Consider the following 21,173-nt stretch of genomic DNA (forward strand, 5'->3'; position numbering starts at 1 on the left):
CCATTCAAAAAGGTGTGAGGTGTTATCTCATGATTTTGATTTGCATTTTCCTGATGATTAGTGATATTGAGAACCTTTTCATGTACCTATTGGCCATAGGTATGTCTTTTTTGGAAAAATGTCTATTCAGATTCTCTGCTCATTTTTTAATCAGATTGATTTTTTTGCTATTGAGTTGTATGAGTTCTTTATATATTTTAGATATATAAAGATCAGATATATGATTTGCAAATACTTTCTCCCATTTAGTAGGCTGCCTTTTCATTTTGTTGGTTTCCTTTCCTGTGCAGAAGTATTTTAGTTTGATGTAGTCCCACTAGTTTATTTTTTTGTTTTTGTTGCCTTTGCTTTGGTGTCCAATTCAAAAACTCATTGTCAAGACCAGTGTCAAGGAGTTTACAACTTGTGTTTTCTTTTAGGAGTTCTATGATCTCAGGTCTTATGTTCAAATTTTTGATCCACTTTGAGTTGATTTTTGTGTATGGTGTAAGATAGTGGTCCAGTTTCAATTTTTTTGCATGTGGCTGTCCAATTTTCCCAACATCATTTATTGCAGAGACTGTCCCTTCCCCGTTGTATAGTTTTGGCTTCTGTGTTATAAATCAACTGACCATACATGCTTAAATTTATTTCTGGGATCTCTATTTTGCTCCATTGATCTATGTGTCTGTTTTTGTGTGAATACCATCTTGGTTTTTTTTTTTTGTTTTTGTTTTTGTTTTTGTTTTTAACTCTGACAGCATTCTCTCCCTCTTACTCTCCCAAAGGAAGAGAAGAACAATCCTCAGTGGCTAGTGGCAGTTGCAGAAGTAACACCAAGAGCTGACTTCACACTCAGAAGAGAATGCTGAACCTCCTTCTTGTGGTTTCGGGTGCTCTACACGTTCATAAAAACTTCTCTAGTAACAATCTATACAAATGATCCCTGAAAATATAGTCTTCATACTTTTTTGATTACTATAGCTTTGAAATATAGTTTCAAATCAGGGAGTGTGATGCCTCCAGCTTTGTCCTTTTTTCTATTGCTTCAGCTATTTGAGGTCTTTTATGGTTCCATTCAAATTTTAGGATTGTTTGTTCTATTTTCTGAAAACAATGACACTGGAATTTTATAGGGATTGCACTGAATCTACAGATTGCTTTGGTAGAATGGACATTTTAACAATATTAATTCTTCTAATCCATGAGCATGGAATGTCTTTCCTTTTATTTGTGTCTTCTACAATTTCTTTCATCAATGTCTTACAGCTTTCAGTGTGCAAGTCCCTTGGTTAAATTTATTCCCAGATATTTTCTTCTTTTTGATGCAATTGTGAATGGAATGCTTTTCTTAACTTTTCTTTCTGCTAGTTCGTTATTAGTGTATAGAAACACAATACATTTTAAAATATTGATTTGGTATCCTGAAAATTGACTGAATTTTTTAATTAGTCCTAACAGTTTTTGGGTGTGGTCTTTAGGGTTTTTAAAATATATAATATCATGTCATTTGCAAATAAGTTTTACTTCTTCCCTTCCGATTTGATTGTTTTTTCTTTCTTTTCCTTGCCTAATTGCTTTGGCTAGGACTTCTAATGCTATGTTGAATAAAAGTGACAAGGCTGGGCATCCTTGCTTGTTCTTAATCTTAGAAGAAAAGCTTTCAGCTTTTCACCATTGAGTATGATGCTAGCTGTGGGCTTATCATGTATTGCCTTTATTATGTTGAGGTATGTTCCCTCTATGCCCACTTTGTTGAGAGTTTTATCATATGTGGGTATTGAATTTTGTCAAATGTCTTTCTGCATCTATTGTGATGATCATATGATTTTTACCCTTCATTTTGCTAATGTGGTGTATAATATTGTTTGATTTGCAGATGTTAAGTGATCCTTGCACCTCTGGAAAATTCCTCTTGATCATGGTGTATGATCCTTTTAATGTATTAGAGTTTGGTTTGCTAATATTTTATTGAGGATTTTTTCCATCTGTGTTTATCAGTGATATTGGCTGTAATTTTCTCTTCTTGTGGCATCCTCGTCTGGTTTTGGTATCAGGGTAATGCTCACCTCATAAAATGAATTTGGAAGTGTTCCTTTCTCTTCTATTTTTTTGGAAGAATTTGAGAAGGACTTGTATTAATTCTTCTTTAAATGTTTGATAGAACTCACCAATGAAGCTGTCTGGTTCTAGACTTTTGATTTTTGGGAGATTTGATATAACTGAAAATGGCATATATCATCCCTAATGAGTCAAATTTAACATTGTGAAACTACCTAACAAATACAGTAACACTGTAAGACTAAAATGCTTTTTAACAACTAGAACTGCTTTCAAGGTCACTGTGTTGTATAACAGGCACTTCATGTAGAAATAGGAGTCAAGTTGATACCTATTTTGCTGTTAAAATCCAGATTGGTTATCTAAGAGTATTTGGATCATAGTCATTCTCTACTATCTCTTAATAACAGAATCTCGCTTCCATTCCATGCTATAACCTAAGACCCAGAATAAAATATCAGTCTGACCTCAATATACAGAATAGAAGACATCAAAGTTGGTGAACAAGCTAACACTGTTATTGTATTCCATTGTAAAATTAAAGAAGCACTGCAGTAGAAAAAAAAAACAGGACAATGAGTTGAAAATATTTGGTGAAAAAGGGTAAAAACCATACCCTATTTTATGGCAAGAAAAGTATTGCAGTAGTAGTCCAATCAGTTGGAAGTTGTGGTTCCCACATAATTATTAAAGTTTTTTACAGTTCAATTTATATTTGGAGATTAAAGACACCATGAACCAAGCCATATATAGGTTCTTCTTTAGTTAGGAAATATTAACAATAGGGATTTAAAGAGTGGATGTAGAGATACTCTTATTTAACATTTTACTAAATGATATAGGAAAGGGAGTATAAAATAAGATCTTCAAGGTTGCATGCTACTTTCCTCTCCCAGGTAGTGAAATTTTAAGCTAACAAGGACAAATTGATAAATAAAGGCTCAAAGCTGCCTGATCAGGCCAAAACATGGTACATGGGATTCAATGAATATGTGTAAGGTGATGAACTTAGAGAAAAGGCGATGAACTTAGAGAAAAATAATATGAACTAAGTTTATAAAATAATGGACCCTATGGTATCCTTTATCACCCAAAGAAGATACTAACTTAGTAGCTATAAGTCTATTCAGAAAACCTATTCTGTACAATTCAGTCTTGGTAAATTTTGTGTTTTTAGGAATTTGTCCATTTCAAAGTTATTCAATTTGTTGTTGTACACTTGTTCATAGTACCCTCATAATCCTTTTTATTTCTGTAAAATTGGTGGTGATGCACCCTCTTTCATTTCTAATTTTAGCAATTGGAGTCTTCTCTCTTTTTCTCTTAGCCAACCTAGCTAAAGGTTTTTCAATTTTGTTCATCTTTTCAAAAGAACCAACTCTTGGTTTTATTGATTTTCTCTATTATTTTTAATCTCTACTGTATTTATTGATTTTTTTTAAAAAACTTTATTTTTAAGTTACTACTATTTTCTTGGCTGTGTCACGCAGCATGTGGGATCTTAGTTCCCCAACCAGGGATCGAACCTGTGCCCCCTGCAGTGGAAGCGCAGGGTCTTAACCACTGGACTACCAGGGAAGTCCCTTTATTGCTGTTTCAATCTTTATTATTTCCTTCCTTCTGCCAGCTTTGGGTTGAGTTTGTTCTTTTTCTAGTTCCTGAAGGTCTGAAGGTAAATTGTTGACTTAGGATTTTTCTTCTTTAATGCAAGCATTTACACTATAAATTTCCCTCTTAGCATTGCTTTTGCTGGATCCTGTAAGTTTTGGTATGTTGTGTTTTCTTTTCCACTTGTCTCAAGATATCTTCTAATTTCCCTTGTGTCCTCATCTTTGTCCCATTGGTTGTTAAGAGTATGTTCTTTAATTTCTACATATTTGTGAATTTTCCAGTTTTCCTTTGGCTGTTTACATTTTATTGTAACTGGAAAAGATACTTTGTATGGTTCCAATCTTTTAAAATTTATCAAGACTTATTTTGTGGCCTAACATATGCTCTATTCTGAAGAATGTTTCTTGTGCACTTGAAAAAATAGATACTCTGCTGTTGTGGGTTGGAATGTTCTGTATAGGTCTGTTAGGCCCAATTGACTTTGCCCATTTAAAAATTGGTCTATTTGCTTTCTTATTGAATTATGAGTTTTTAAAATATATTCTGGATACAACTCTCTTATCTGATATATAATTTGCAAATATTTTCTCCCTTTCTGTGGGTAGTCTTTTCACTTTCTTGATGCTATCATTTGTAACACAAAATTTTAATGTGGTTCAATTCATTTATTTTTTATTTGTTTGCTTGTGCTTTTGGTGTCATATCTAAGAAATAATTACCCTAACCCAAGGTCCTGAAGATATATCATGTTTTCTTCTAAGACTTTCTGCTTGTCAATTTCAGCAAAAAAGCTATCTGGGATTATGATAGGGATTGCTCTGAGTCTGTAGTATGATTAGATTTTAAGAAGGATTAATGGAGGTTAGAAATATTATGCCACATTTAAAGAATACAGTCATTAAGAGTTGAAGAAATCTTAGGTACTATCTAGTCCAGCTCTCTCATCTCACAGACAAATATTATGTATAGAGTGCTTTATAATTTAAAAAGTGTTTTTTTTAATCTAACTGAAGCCTCATAATAACTCTGTGCAATAGGTATAATTCTTCTTTCTATTTTTCTGACAAAGTAGTGAAGATACAAAAGAATTAAGTGACTTACAAGGTCATGTAGACAGACTCAGGACTCAAAGTTCTGCCAATTGATTCCCTGTCCAGGGTTTTCAGTGTACTATATTAATTATGCTTTTTGATTAACAAGGACACTCTCTCATAAATTGTGTCATTTGTAAAACAAACTACCATCTGACCTTTTACCACTATCCTTACTTCTTAACAGCTCACTAATTATAGAATTTTTTCTTATGCTTGACATCCCCCAATCATACTATCATGTCTTCTGAAACTTTTATTCTACTCTTCCTTTACAATATAGGCAGGCACTCCTCATTTTGCATAACAGTATTGGACTATAAAAATGAAAATGCAAGATGAAACCACGGAAAGAGATTTTAAAAATCAATGGGAAAAAATGATCATTCTATGACCTGTAAAAGTTTTTCTCAAAACACCAAAATCCCTCTTCCTGTCAGTTATACATGTATAGAGAGTCAAGTTCATATGTTGATCATTTCAACTTCACTAGCTTTATTGGCTGCACATCTAAAGTCTCTCAAATGGTGGCAGTGTCAACATTCCTTTGGCTGGCTATTTCATCTCTAACTCCATCTACATTAGATTTAAATTTCATTTCCAGTGTTATCACCTTTCATTTTTTTTACTGCACTTTCATCATTGTTGGTCAATTTTCTCTTTTGATTATCCATTTTTGTTAAATTTCAGTTTGTTTTATCAATGAGAGACAGAGGCAACACATCTACATGCTTTGCTGTCAATGCATTATGGGAACAATAGATTCACAGTGATGAATCACTGACAGAATTTGAAAAAAGTGAAATGACTGCTCACTGATCATGATGCACAGTAGATATTTACATAGTGGTTTAGGGATTGAAGAGCTTATATATCACGGTAACTTAAATTTGAACCATATTGTTGTGGACTGATGCTATTTAACTAAACTGTGGTAACAAATTTGTGCATATCAGAACTGTACAAAGCAAGGACTGCCTGTGCCTATTAGAACTGAGAGGTAAAATCTTATTTTTTAAATATGTCATCATTTTAAGATAAAATAATACCATCTAAAAGAAACAGTAGGATACTTCAAATACATGATTTCCTGGTTTTATCAGCTCTGCAAATGTCCATATTTAGTGTAGATTTCCTTACTGAAATATACTTGTAGGATGCATAGAAAAACTAAGAGTTAGCCTCTTGCTTGAAGAGTTGAATATACTGTGGACACTGGCCAGTTGAAACATGGTTTTCTGCTGCCATCCATTATACTTTCAGAGATGAATTATTATGGTAATTTTGGTTGCACTGTATGAATGTTAAAATTCACTCAGTCTAGAAAAAAATATGTATAAACAAATTTAGAAAATTTTTAAAATGTAATTTCAAATCAATGAGTAAAGAATGGAGCTCATAACAAATGGGTTTGGGTTATTTGGATAATTTATTTGGAAAAAAATATATAGTTTCTCACCTTGCAAAACATACAGAAAAAGTCAGATGGGTTAAAGATGTAAACATAAAGAATAAAATCATGCAAATACTGGAATAAAATATATAGGACTCTTTTTATAACCTTAGATATAGAAGTCTTCATAACAATCAGAAAACCATGCTCCTGATCTTTCCTGCCTAATCTGTTTCTCCCCAAATCCCTCCTATCTCAGTATGTAGCAACTCCATTCTTGCAGTTGCTCAGATAAAAACTTTAGAGTCATCCTTGACCTCTATCTCTCTTTCTCTCATATTCCATACACAAATCTTGCTGACTTGACTTGGAAAATATCTTAAGATTCTGACAGTTTCTTATCACTTCCACTGCCACCACCCCGATGCAAGTTATCAACATCTCTAGTTTGTATTATAAAGAATAATAAAAATAAAATAATAATAATAAAAATAGTGTCATAATTGGTCTCACTCTTTTCATCCTTACTCCTCTATAATTTATATCCAAAATGAGAGCTGTGATTTTTTTAAAATTAAAGTACAATCATGTTATTCCTTCCAGTTGTCCCTTATTTCACTTAGGAGTATAAGCCTTACTATGATCTAAAAAGCCCTAGATAATCTATCCTCCATTACCAACCTGATCTCATCTGCTACTGACTTTCACCTCAAAACTTGGCTTAATTCACACTAGCCTCATTTATATTTCTCGAAATGCCAGGGTCTTTGAATGACTAAGTCCCTCATTGCATGAGGCCACTTAAACAATTGTTATCAGAGAAACTTTTCCTTACTACCCTATTTTTAAAAAATGTAACATTTCTCAGCAATTCTTATCGCCAAGCCTCACTCTAATTTTGCAATACCTTTTACAAACTTTTTGTTTATTTTGTTCACTGACTAGATGTAAACTCCATGCAGGCAGTGAATTTGTTTCACTCATACCCTATCTCCAGCACCTAAAATAGTTCCTGGCACATCATACATACTCAATAGGTATTTTTTGAATGAATGAATGAGTATAACATTCGTTTATGTTAAAATGTTAAACTTCTACTTGATGAAATGTACAGTAAACACTGTAGTAAGACAAACAACTGACTGGGAGAAACTATTTGCAACATATATAATAGACAATGGATGCATCTTCGGTGTTTATAAAGTACTTTTACAAATCAATAGGAAATACATAAGGAAATCCCCTCCTAAAAAATGAGGCAAAGAGTATGAATAGACAATTGGCTGAGGAGATATACATATAAGAAATCTCACTTGGAATCAGGAAAATTCAAATTTAAACAATGATATGCTACTTTTTACCCATTAGATAGACAAAATTAAAAAAACTGATAATACCTAATACTTGTAAAATGAGGAGAAAATAGAAAATTTCTTACACTGATCAAGGGAGTATCAAGCAGTAGAGCTATTTAACTAGGAAAATTTGCCAGTAACTATCAATATTAAAAAGGAATATACAGGCTTCTGCACACCATCCCAGAGCTGAGGTGTTGGCACAGTTATTTCCCAGGAGGAACTCTGGTCTGAAGGGCCAGGTGTGAGAACTCTGCATGCGGCCCCCTATGAGCAAGGTAAAGCAGACTAAGCAACAAGGGAAAAAAAGTTAGACACTCGACGAGAAAATGAGGAAAAGCAGCAATTAGAGGAAGACCTTCAAGATGGCAGAAGAGTAAGACGTGGAGATCACCTTGCTCCCTACAAATACATCAAAAATACATCTACATGTGGAACAACTCCTACAGAACACCTACTGAACGCTGGCAGAAGAAACTCCCCATGTACCTGGGTAGGGCAAAAGAAAAAAGGAAAAACAGAAAAAAGAATAGGGATGAGACCTGCCCCTCAGGGAGGAAGCTGTGAAGGAGGAAAAGTTTCCACACACTAGGAAGCTCCTTCACTGGTGGAGACTGCAGGTGGTGGCGGGGGGAAGCTTCGGAGCCACGGAGGAGAGCGCAGCCACAGGGTGCGGAGGGCAAAGAGGAGAGATTCCTGCACAGAGGATCGGTGCCGACCAGCACTCACCAGTCCGAGAGGCTTGTCTGCTCACCGGCTGGGGCGGGTCGGGGCTGGGAGCTGAGGCTCGGGCTTTGGAGGTCGGATCCCAGAGAGAGGACTGGGGTTGGCCGCGTGAAGACAGCCTGAAGGGGGCTAGTGAGCCACAACTGGCTGGGAGGGAGTCAGGGAAAAAGTCTGGACCTGCCTAAGAGACAAGAGACCATTGTTTCGGGGGGTGTGAGGAGAGAGGATTCACAGCACCACCTAAACGAGTTCCAGAGGTGGGCGTGAGATGCAGCTATCAGCATGGACACCAGAGACAGGCATGAGACGCTAAGGCTGCTGCTGCAGCCACCAAGAAGCCTGTGTGCAAGCACAGGTCACTATCCACACCTCCCCTCCTGGGAGCCTGTGCAGCCCACCACTGCCAGAGTCCCGTGATCCGGACCAACTTCCCAGAGAGAACAAACGATGTGCCTCAGGCTGGTGCAAAGATATGTGGGCCTCTGCCGCCGCAGGCTTGCCCCACATTCCATACCCCTCCACGCCCCCCTCGGACTGAGTGAGCCAGAGCCCTCTAATCAGCTGCTACTTTAATCCCGTCCTGTCTGAGCAAAGAACAGAAGCCCTCAGGTGACCTACATACAGAGGTGGGGCCAAATCCAAAGATGAACCCCAGGAGCTGTGTGAACAAAGAAGAGAAAGGGAAATCTCTCCCGGCAGCCTCAGGAGCAGTGGATTAAATCCCCACAATCAACTTGATGCACCCTGCATCTGTGGAATACCTGAATAGACAACAAATCATCCCAAATTTGAGGCGGTGGACTTTGGGAGCAATGATATATATATATATATATATATATATATATATATATATATATATTTTTTTTTTTTTTTTTTCCTTTTTCTCTTTTTGTGAGTGTGTATGTGTATGCTTCTTTGCGTGATGTTGTCTGTAGAGCTTTGCTTTTACCATTTGTCCTAGGGTTTTGTCTGTCCATTTTTGTTGTTGTTGTTGTGTTTTATTTTATTACTTTTTAATTGTTTTTATTTTTAATAATTATTTCTTATTTTAATAACATTATTTTCTTTCTTTCTTTCTTTTTCTTCCTCTCCCTCCCTCCCTGCCTCCCTCCCTCTTTCTTTCTTTTTTTCTCCCCTTTCTTCTGAGCCATGTGGCTGACAGGATTTCCATGCTCCAGCTGGGTGTCAGGCCTGTGGCTCTGAGGTGGGAGACACGAGTTCAGGACATTGGTCCACCAGACACTGCCCGGCTTCACATAATATCAAACAGTGAAAGATCTCCCAGAGATCTCCATCTCAACACTAAGACCCAGGTACACTCAACGACCAGCAAGCTACAGTGCTGGACACCCTGTGCCAAACAACTAGCAAGACAAGAACACAACCCCACCCATTAGCAGAGAGGCTGCCTAAAATCATAATAAGGTCACAGACACCGCAAAACACACCACCAGATGCAGACCCACCAACCAGAAAGACAAGATCCAGGCTCATCCACCAGAACAGAGGCACTAGTTCCCTCCACCACGAAGCCTACACAACCCACTGAACCAAACTTAGCCACTGGGGGCAGGCACCAAAAACAATGGGAACTACTAACCTGCAGCCTGCGAAAAGGAGACCCCAAACACAATAAGTTAAGCAAAATGAGAAGACAGAGAAACACACAGCAGATGAAGAAGCAAGGTAAAAACCCACCAGACCAGACAAATGAAGAGGAAATAGGCAGTCTACCTGAAAAAGAATTCAGAGTAATGATAGTAAAGATGGTCTAAAATCGTGGAAATAGAATGGAGAAAACACAAGAAACGTTTAACAAGTACCTAGGAGAACTAAACAGCAAACAAACAATGATGAACAACACAATAAATGAAATTCAAAATTCTCTACAAGGAATCAATAGCAGAATATCTGAGGCAGAAGAATGGATAAGTGACCTGGAAGATAAAACAGTGGAAATAACTACCACAGAACAGAATAAAGAAAAAAGAATGAAAAGAATTATGGATGGTCTCAGAGAACTCTGGGACAACATTAAATGCACCAACATTTGAATTATAGGGGTCCCAGAAGAAGAAGAAAAAAAAGGTGACTGAGAAAATATTTGAAGAGATTATAGTTGAAAACTTCCCTAATATGGCAAAGGAAACAGTCAAGTCCAGGAAGTCCAGAGTGTCCCATACAGGAAAAATCCAAGGAAAACATGCCAAGACACATATTAATCAAACTATCAAAAATTAAATACAAAAAAATATTAAAAGCAGCAAGGGAAAAGCAACAAATAACACACAAGGGAATCTCCATAAGGTTAACAGCTGATCTTCCAGCAGAAACTCTGCAAGCCAGAAGGGAGTGGCAGGACGTATTCAAAGTAACGAAAGGGAAAAACCTACAACCAAGATGACTCTACCTAGTCAGGATCTCATTCAGATTTGACAGAGAAATTAAAACCTTTACAGACAAGCAAAAGCTAAGAGAATTCAGCATCACCAAACCAGCTTTACAACAAATGCTAAAGGAACTTCTTTAGGCATGAAACAGAAGAGAAGGAAAAGACCTACAATAACAAAAGCAAAACAACTAAGAAAACGGGAATAGGAATATACATATTGATAATTACCTTAAATGTAAATGGATTAAATGCTCCAAACAAAGGACAAAGACTGGCTGAATGGATACAAAAACAAGACCTGTATATATGCTGTCTACAAGAGACCCACTTCAGACCTAGGGACACATACAGACTGAAAGTGAGGGGATGGAAAAAGATATTCCATGCAAATAGAAATAAAAAGAAAGCTGGAGTAGCAATTATCATATCAGACAAAATAGACTTTAAGATAAAGACTATTACAAGAGACAAAGAAGGATACTAAATAATGATCAAGGGATCAATCCATGAAGAAGATATAACAATTGTAAATATTTATGCACTCAACACAGAAGCACCTCAATATATAAGGCAAATGCTAACAGCCATAAAAGGGGAAATTGACAGTAACACAATCATAGTAGGGGACTTTAACACCCCACTTTCACCAATGGTTGACCATCTTGGATGGTCATCCAAGATGAAAATAAATAAGGAAACACAAGCTTTAAATGATACATTAAAGAAGATGGACTTAACTGATATTTATAGGGCATTCCATCCAAAAACAACAGAATACACTTTCTTCTCAAGTGCTCATGGAACATTCTCCAGAATACGTTATATCTTGGGTCACAAATCAAGCCTTGGTAAATTTAAGAAAATTTAAATCAAGTATATTTTCCAACCACAATGCGATGAAACTAGATATCAGTTACAGATGAAAATCTGTTAAAAAATCTGTTAAAAATACAAAAAATAAATACAAACACATGGAGGCTAAATAATACACTACTAAATAACCAAGAGATCACCGGAGAAATCAAACAGGAAATAAGAAAACACCTAGAGACAAATGACAATGAAAACACGATGACCCAAAACCTATGGGATACAGCAAAAGCAGTTCTAAGAGGGAAGTTTATAGCAATACAATCCCACCTCAAGAAACAAGAAAAATCTCAAATAAACAACCTAATATTACACCTAAAGCAATTAGAGAAAGAACAAAAACCCCCAAAGTTAGCAGAAGGAAAGAAATCATAAAGATCAGATCAGAAATAAATGAAAAAGAAATGAAGGAAACAATAGCAAAGATAAATAAAACTAAATGCTGGTTCTTTGAGAAGATAAGCAAAATTGATAAACCATTAGCCAGTCTCATGAAGAAAAAAAGGGAGAAAACTCAAATTAATAGAATTAGAAATGAAAAAGGATAAGTAACAACTGACACTGCAGAAATACAAAGGATCATGAGAGATTACTACAAGCAACTATATGACAATAAAATGGACAACGTGGAAGAAATGGACAAATTCTTAAAAAAGCACAACCTTCTGAGACTGAACCAGGGAGAAATAGAAAATATAAACAGACCAGTCACAAGCACTGAAATTGAGACTGTGATTAAAAATCTCCCAACCAACAAAAGCCCAGGACCAGATGGCTTCACAGCTGAATTCTATCAAACATTTAGAGAAGAGCTAACACTTTCTTTCTCGAACTCTTCCAAAATATAGAAGAGGGAGGAACACTCCCAAACTCATTCTACGAGGCCACCACTCACCCTGATACCAAAACCAGACCAGGATGTCACAAAGAAAGAAAACTACAGGCCAATATCACTGATGAACATAGATGCAAAAATCCTCAACAAAACACTAGCAAAGAGAATCCAACAGTACATTAAAAGGATCATACACCATGATCAAGTGGGGTTTATCCCAGGAAGGCAAGAATATACAATGGAGAAAATACAGCCTCTTCAATTAGTGGTGCTAGGAAAACTGGACAGCTACATGTAAAAGAATGAAATTAGAACAGTATCCTACTGTTTCTTTTAGATGGTATTATTTTATCTTAAAACGGGCAGAATTCCTAAATAGACATTTCTCCAAAGAAGATATACAGATTGCCAACAAACAAATGAAAGGATGCTCAACATGACTAATCATTAGAGAAATGCAAATCAAAATGACAGTGAGGCATCAGCTCACACCAGTTAGAATGGCCATCATAAAAAAAAATCTACAAACAATAAATGCTGGAGAGGGTGTGGAGAAAAGGGAACCCTCTTGCACTGTTGGTGGGAACGTAAATTGATACAGCCACTATGGAGAAGAGTATAGAGGTTCCTTAAGAAACTAAAAATAGAACTAACATATGACCTAGCAATCCCACTACTGGGCATATACCATGAGAAAACCATAATTCAAAAAGATTCATTACCACAATGTTCAGTGCAGCTCTATGTACAATAGCCAGGACATGGAAGCAACCTAAGTGTCCATCAACAGATGAATGGAGAAAGAAGATGTGGCACATATATACAATGGAATATTACTCAGCCATAAAAAGAAACAAAATTGAGTTATTTGTAGTGAGGTGGATGGACCTAGAGTCTGTCATACAGAGTGAAGTAACTCAGAAAGGGAAAACAAATACTGTATGCTAACGCATATATATGGAATCTAAAAAAAAATTGCATGTGAACAACCTAGGGGCAGGACAGGAATAAAGATGCAGATGTAGAGAATGGACTTGAGGACACTGGGAGGGGGAAGGGTAAGCTGGGACGAAGTGAGAGAGTGGCATGGACTTATATATACTACCAATGATAAAATAGATAGCTAGTGGGAACTAGCCACATAGCATAGGGAGATCAGCTTGGTGCTTTGTGACCACCTAGAGGGGTGGGATAGAGAGGGTGGGAGGGAGATGCAAGAAGGAGGAGATACGGGAATATATGTATATGTATAACTGATTCACTTTGTTATAAAGCAGAAATTAACACACCATTGTAAAGCAATTATACTCCAATAAAGATGTTAAAAAACAAGGCATATATATGCTGGATTCCATCAAATCTACTCAGAATTTATTCTATGGCAATATTTACCAAATAATCTTAAGATATTTATGTAAGATATGGATAGGAATTTCAGTGCAACATATGTTTGTAATCATGAAAATACAGAAGCTATTTCAGTACTAATAATAGGTTAAATTATTTATGGTTAACCTAAACAGAAAATACTATATAATTATGAAAAGAATGAGGTGTATATTTATAGGCTGATAAAGAAAGTATGCTAAAATCTAGTAAACTATGACCATTAGGTCCAGAGCAGATATATAGTATTGAATATGATTTCATGCATATAAATAAAAATATAACTTCCATTAGAAGATGCCGCATCTTTCCATGCATCAATAACTGAGGGAAAAATGCTTCTAATTGTAATCGTAAGATGTTTCCCATTGTACAATGCACCTCAATATTAGAGATTTTGAATTGTACAAAACTGAGTCTTAAAATTGATGAAATACCTATCATATATACAAACATATAGATGCATAAAAAGCCTTTTCTGGACAAATACATGAGGGACTATTAAACGTGGTTACCTTGGGGAAGAACTATGGATTTGGAGTATGTAAATGTGTGGAAAGGAGTTCTCATTTTACATTATTTCATACTGGTTGATTTTATTTTTATTGATTTATAACATTATACAAAAAAGTTTCATGTATACAACATTATTTTTCTATTTCTGTATACACTACAGTGTGCTGGTTGATTTTTAAAATCAATCTAATTTGTTACTATTAATATAAAAACTTAAAAAGACAAAAATTGAAATGCACATTATCTTTTGACCCAGCAATTTCACTTTTAAGAATCTCTACAGTATAAATAATTGTACATGTGTCCACAGATATGTGTAAGAATGTTTATTATGATATGAATTGCAACAGAAGTAGGATATCATGCAGCCATTAACAATGATGTACATTGACGAAGAAAACTGATTAAGATATACTGAAAGAAGAAATATTAAAAGACATAAGTGATATGGTAACATATTGAACAGTGTGTATTCTATGACTCTGCATATGCACAAAGTGTAGAAAAAACAAAATTCTGTGTGTATGTGTATATATGTGTGTGCGTCTGTGTGTGTGTATCGAGAGAGAGAAAGAGAATATGTTGCAAGGGATTCAAATTTACACACCAACTATTAACAGTGGATTCTATGGGGAAGGGAATGGAATAAAGAAGACATGTTATAAAGGAGGTTTTCACTTTTGCCCTTGATATGCCTGTATTATTATTTTTAGTAAAGTATGTATTCATGTATTACTGATAAAATTTAAATAGAAAAAATTAAGATTCATTTCAATAAACTTTATACTGTTAATCCACAATTAATATGCAGAAATTTCTCTTGATTTCTTCTTAAAATAAGTTGATTGGGCAATCAAAAGATAGTCTTTTGGGGGACTTCCCTGGTGGTCCAGTGGTAAAGAATCCGCCTTACAATGCAGGGGACACGGGTTCAATCCCTGGTTGGGGAACTGAGATCCCACATGCCGCAGGGCAACTAAGCCCACGTGCCACAATTACAGAGCTTGCGTACCTCAATGAGAGAGGCTGCGTGCCACAAACTACAGAGCCCACGCACCCTGGAGCCCGCGCACCACAACTAGAGAGAAGTCTGCGTGCCCCAGTGAAGAGCCCCCATGCCACAACAAATAAAAGATCCCACATGCCACAACTAAGACCCGATGCAGCCAAAAACAGAAAGAAAATAAATATTTAAAGAAATATAGTCTTTTTGTATACTATTAAAAAGAAATTATCTTTAAAATGTTATTCAATAAATTCTTATCTCAGTGGGAACTTTCACTACTTTCATGGAAGTTGAGTAACACAATTCCTTTTCTAATACTCTCAGGTTTTGTGTTGTAACTGAATGATTAAACATCGTTATAAGACAAACACTTCACTGGGAGAAAATACTTGCAACATATATATTAGACAATGGAAACCTTTCTGCTAGTTATAAAATACTTCTGCAAATCAATAGCAATTACTACCTTTTTACAGGGAATTAAGCAGTTATCAAACATTTGTGAGTCCAGTGATTCTTAAACAAGTTCTAGATTTGATTGCTTGAGAAATACCACCAAAGTTTTCACACTGACTAGGGACAGAGAGATATATGTAAAACTGTTTTCGGAGAACCACCTCAGATATGCAGTTAAGAATACTACTGCACCTTCATCAATTTTATAAGTTACTTTGCTTATAAGCCTCTTCAAATTAGTTAATAATAATATTAGGACAAAGACCAACAACATCACTAAAAAGGAAAAAGAACCCAAAACTAGGCAGAAAGATGCTTTTGGGTTACTGAAACATACTCAAAGAGTAAGACAGAGGGAAAATAAAGAAATCAGAAAGATCCCCCCCCCTTTTTTTGGACTGGCTGCAAACCTAAAATAGATCTCCTTACAATATAGGAGAAAAGAGAAGGAATGAACTTCTTGCCCAGACTATACCATGCCATTCTATAGTTTGTTTAAGTAAGAATTAGGAACGAGCGCAATGTTAAAGAAAAATCATATCTGCTCAGGCATATACCTGAGTAGGATTACCTTTGGACCAGGAAGACCTGGAAGACCAATGCCTGAAATACCAGGATCACCTTTTTCTCCTTTCTGTCCAGGTAATCCTGGGGATCCAGGTTGTCCAGGAACTCCAGGAGGTCCAGGAGACCCTTTTGCACCCTGGGGGCCTGTTAGAAACATGTAGTATGCAATCTTTTACAAAATATTGTTTGTGGGATACATATGATACACATGACCAAGCAAAAATATTTTTTAAAATAATTCTGCAAATTCTGATATATATATTATAATGAGCTTTACAACCAGGATTATATAAAAGCCTATTTTTCAAGGAAGTTTAAGTGAAAGGGGGTATAGCTGGAGAAAAATATGTAAGTTTGTGAATTCTTTCTAAAGCTCTGTCTCTTAATTCGCACTTCAAATATTTGGGTAATGAGAGAGCTCTACCCACTGACTGCCTTAGATATTGTCTCAGTTTGACTCTATCAATACCAGTCTCATTTCTAATAACAAAGATAGTGAACCATCTTCCATTAATGGAACTAAATATTTGGGAAATTTTCATCACTCACCTGGAAAACCCATATCGCCTATGTTTCCTTTAAGTCCAGGAGGTCCTGTAAGTCCTGGCTTCCCAGGGAGACCAGGGTTACCCTTGGGACCTACAAAAGTCAAATTGGTAAAATTAAGACAACTCAGCAATATGAAGGTTGTCTGGTTTCCTGGTATGGGTTGTAATTAAAATGCAAGCGTGAGATTGAATGGATTAAATATTATCATATGATTAAGTTACACAGATCTAACTCAGCATAAAACAGGTAAGAGTTACTAAGAAATCTCTTTAGGAACATATTACAATATAATCATGGTAACAGAGGTTTCCTAATACAAATTTATTTTAAAAATGCAAAACTTTCACCAAGACACCTTGTTTCTTTCCCTAAAACTATTCCAATCACCTGAAATCTTATTTGTCATTTATGTATAATAAGTACCTTACTATATTTATCACAGGTAAATCCAATATAAAGGGACTCTTTTTAAAAGATTCAGAAGTGGCATTCCCATGTAGAGCCTGATCATGTGAGACAAGAAGAGGAAAGTGGTAACCTGTCATGATACACCCTCAGCACATTAGGCCAGGGATATAGATAAGAGTTGATGGAGAAGTACTGGACTATCTCCCCCCAACAGTCATGGCTGTTGTGCTTACACATTCTTCCCAGAGCTTAGATACTTGAGCTCTGTGGTGTCACCCAGGTATTTTCCAAGGACCACAATGTTGCCTTAAATATTATTTTCTTTCACACTGTCTTCCAGCTTGGGGAAGAAAATGCAAAATATGTGAAGGATAGAAAAGGAGATAATTTCTCCTTCCCACTACATCAAGGTAATGCAGTACAGAGTCCAGAACAAAATAACTGACCTAAAGGGCTCTTACAAAGATGGAGATGAGCTACTCTTTATTCCTTAGGGGCCCAACTAAAAGAAAATGGCTTAAGAAGCAGCAAGAAAGAGTTTTATTAGAAATAATAAAAAAATCCACGTTGACTGTAAGAGTGATTAATGCTATAACACATTACCAAGGTAGATTGTGAAATGTTTATCCTTAGAAACTTATAAAAATAGAATTGGCAGCCATCTGTTTTACATGGTTTAATGATTGACTTCTCTGAAGATAGAGAACTGAAAAGGGTGAATTCCTTAGGCTCCTACCAGATAACCTGTCTTATTTACATATGCTGCGATGTATATAAATAAAACACAGCACCTTACTTGGATGTACTTCTGATTTTGCGTACATACTGATGCCACAAAAAGAAGAAACTGAGCAAAGCAAAATATTCTACAAATCTTGTCGGTTGACACTTGGGCCAAATGGCAACATTTTTGTTAAGGAGAGGTCCGTATCTCAGTATCTACCCAAGCATATTGCCATGACCAGATTCAAAACATCATCACACATGATAAATACATAATTACTTTGTTCCAGGGTTCAGGATCAACCACCCAATTGCTACAGGTGGTTTATCATAGTTACCTGATGGTCCTGGCAATCCAGGCTGTCCACTCAGTCCAGGTTGCCCTGGGTCTCCAGGCAAACCCTGATAACCTTTTGGTCCTGCAACTCCAGGAATACCTTCCAAGGATGAGTATAAGAAAGACAAGTTAGGCTGATATCATTAAATATATCTAGTGAAGCAAGCTAACCAAACTCTGAAATATGAATGAAATACAGTGATATTCTGATATAGTATGAACCAACAGCACTGGACTCATTAAAATCCCCCACTTTTTTTATTTAGCTACCATTAAGAATTGCAGAGCTCTCAATAATTAAGTCACTTTCCTCTTTGGGCCTCAGTTTCTTACACTGTAAAATGAAGGAATTGGGGAGGATTATCTCTAAGCTATCTCTTAGATTCTATAACTATCTTTAATAACCCTATATCACAGGCAAATACAGTTTATTGCCTCTGTTTTGCAGAAGGCATAATGGAAAGAGAAGAGAAGCCTTGCAAGAAGTAAGTCAAGAAAGGTATCTCATTTTAACAAGAATAAAAAATTAGGTGGCTTTGCTTCTTTCATGACTATATACAAAATCACAGTAATGTCTTAATACTCTCTTTTGAGGAGAAATCCCACCATGTCCTGCTCATAGGGAAGCTTATAACATCTGTTTACACACACACCTGCACACACACTCACAGGCAGACTGACAGTAGTAATGGTTACAACACAGAAAGAGTCACAAACTTTACTATGATCTGCAAATAAACATAGATAGTTTTAAAAGTTCCATGTTGTTTGAAAGACTATTCTATATAGATTGGATTGTGTTTTATTTATTGATCTGTGCTTATTTATATTTTCTGGTGCTTTGTTATGAATATATTATACTTTTATAAAAAGAAAAAAGGACTTTTAAATGTTAAAAACCTGTTACACTTCATACCTTATTTGCTTCTAATAAAATAACTATAACAACACAGTCATTCCCTAGACCTACTTTCAGCAACCTCCCCCAGAGCTGAGCTTGGCTGTTCATAGTCCAATACTTGTTTATTCTTCCAGGGTAGAATAACAATGAACTGTACTTAAAAGTCAAGCATGATGTGGATATCAAAACACTGCAGGGCAACAAGTTACCACTCATCCTCATCTGGTTTCAAGGCGAAAAAGTTTAAAGGACCAGCAAATTTTCCAAACACTGAAATCTGTTTTCCAAGTAATTCTGGCTATATATCTTTTTTCTCTTGACCACATCCTATATATTATTTTCTGGAAGGCCTGAAAGTGACTGTCTATTTTAAAACCTCATAGTTTGTTACAGATAAACTACAAAGAAAATACTCAAACAAAAGTTGATCAGTGAAATCAGTGAAAATTAATTTTCATTACCCAAATTTGATGCACCTAACTGCCTTTTGTTGGTGAGTCCTGGATTAGAAGTCACTTTCCATGCTATTAAAAATTAAAATTCATATATACCAGGAAACACATTAATAAATAAATGCATTCACTCACCTGGTAGGCCAGGGTCCCCTTTCTCTCCTTTTGAGCCCAGCAGATCTGGATCCATTGGTCCAGGAAGGCCTGGAAGGCCAGGCTCTCCTTTACTACCTTTCTCTCCTGCAGGGCCAGGAAGTCCTGGCTGACCCTGCAAACCATCATCACCTAAACCCAACATGTGTGGGGAAGACACAGCAGATCAGATTTATCCATCCAGGATTAATGCATATATAAAGATTATTCATATGTTACTTAGTTGGGTAGGCCACTGACCACCCAAAACACTTAGGCACCTTATTTACTGTCTATAAATAACTTGAGCTCACACACACTTTTACACTCAAATAACAGATTCTCTTCTGGGATTCTCTAACAATTACAAAGACTGTAAAAAGTGAAAATTTAATCCCTATATTCTGTTATTTTGAGCTAAGCACTTACCATGTTTCATAGTATCCAAGCTAAGCATACCACCAAACTTAAAACAGTGCCTATTTAAATGCCATGAAAATACAAGAAACAAAATACAAGTAAGCACTGCTCATTTTAAAGCAGTCAAATAAAAATATTCTGTATCGACATAAAGTAAAATATTTAATTTCTTTCTTTCATGCATCTGCCAGCAAACCCTGAATATTACCTTTGAGACCAGGAACACCACTCCTGCCAGGAATTCCCAAAGGTCCTGTTGGGCCTGGAGGTCCCATCATACCCATTTCACCTTTGGCACCTTTTAAGAATATCGATAAGTATCTTTTACCTTTCCTTGACCTTGGAAAGATAAAAGATAAGTTTAAAGATGTCAACTGGAAAACTATTGAGACTTGGAGGGAAGGCACTAAGTTTCACCCCTTTCCAACTATTGTAACCTTAGTGACCACTACTGCCTATATCATTGTGGTAGTTAGTCTCTAAAGATGGTCCCCAATTGAACCACACTTCCCAGTATACACAGCCTAGAGTAGCCTTCTCCCCTTGAATTTGGGATGACTCTGTGCCTTACCCTTGACCAAGTGACACTGTATGACTCCCAATGCTAGCTCATAAGAAGTCTTGCAGCTTCCATCTGTGGCTCTTAGTACACTCACTTTCAGTTTTGGGGATTCTCTCTTTTGGAAGCCAGCTGCCCTGGAAGGAGAGCAGCTACCCTGATACTACCATAATGTGAAGTACCTCTATGGATAATGAGATACCATGTGAAGAGGCCAATGAACACTCAAGTGTCAGAGAAGTAGATCCTTCAACCCCAACCATTCCAGCTGATGCCATGTGGATCAGAGATAAACAACCCTGGCAAGCCATCCCTTAATTCCTGACCTGCAAACCTTGAGCAAAATTAAAAGGTTGATTTAAATCATTAAATTTTGGGGTCATTTGTTACACAGCAATATATAACTGGAGCCCTAAGAGAGAAAAAGTGAAACACAAATAGCAGAGTG

At 36.2% G+C, this 21,173-nt stretch overlaps 1 protein-coding gene and 1 non-coding gene across 2 annotated transcripts in view; both read right to left on the reverse strand.

Annotated features, from left to right (window-relative positions):
• COL4A5 (collagen type IV alpha 5 chain) overlaps positions 1 to 21,173 on the reverse strand; it is a 245,943-nt gene that overhangs the window by 32,942 nt on the left and 191,828 nt on the right. The window contains exons 32-36 of the mRNA XM_059051327.2: positions 20,375 to 20,464; positions 19,750 to 19,899; positions 18,263 to 18,361; positions 16,794 to 16,883; positions 16,249 to 16,388 (exon numbers count right to left, since the gene is read on the reverse strand). Coding sequence (XP_058907310.1) covers positions 16,249 to 16,388; positions 16,794 to 16,883; positions 18,263 to 18,361; positions 19,750 to 19,899; positions 20,375 to 20,464 — 569 coding nt within the window. The remainder of the gene's footprint in view (positions 1 to 16,248; positions 16,389 to 16,793; positions 16,884 to 18,262; positions 18,362 to 19,749; positions 19,900 to 20,374; positions 20,465 to 21,173) is intronic.
• Positions 731 to 941, reverse strand: LOC131749061 (small nucleolar RNA U3). The gene has a single exon (XR_009333175.1). It is a non-coding gene; the product is annotated as a small nucleolar RNA U3 (small nucleolar RNA).

This window comes from Kogia breviceps, chromosome X, assembly GCF_026419965.1.
Source record: "Kogia breviceps isolate mKogBre1 chromosome X, mKogBre1 haplotype 1, whole genome shotgun sequence".
Classification (NCBI taxonomy): Eukaryota; Metazoa; Chordata; class Mammalia; order Artiodactyla; family Physeteridae; genus Kogia; species Kogia breviceps.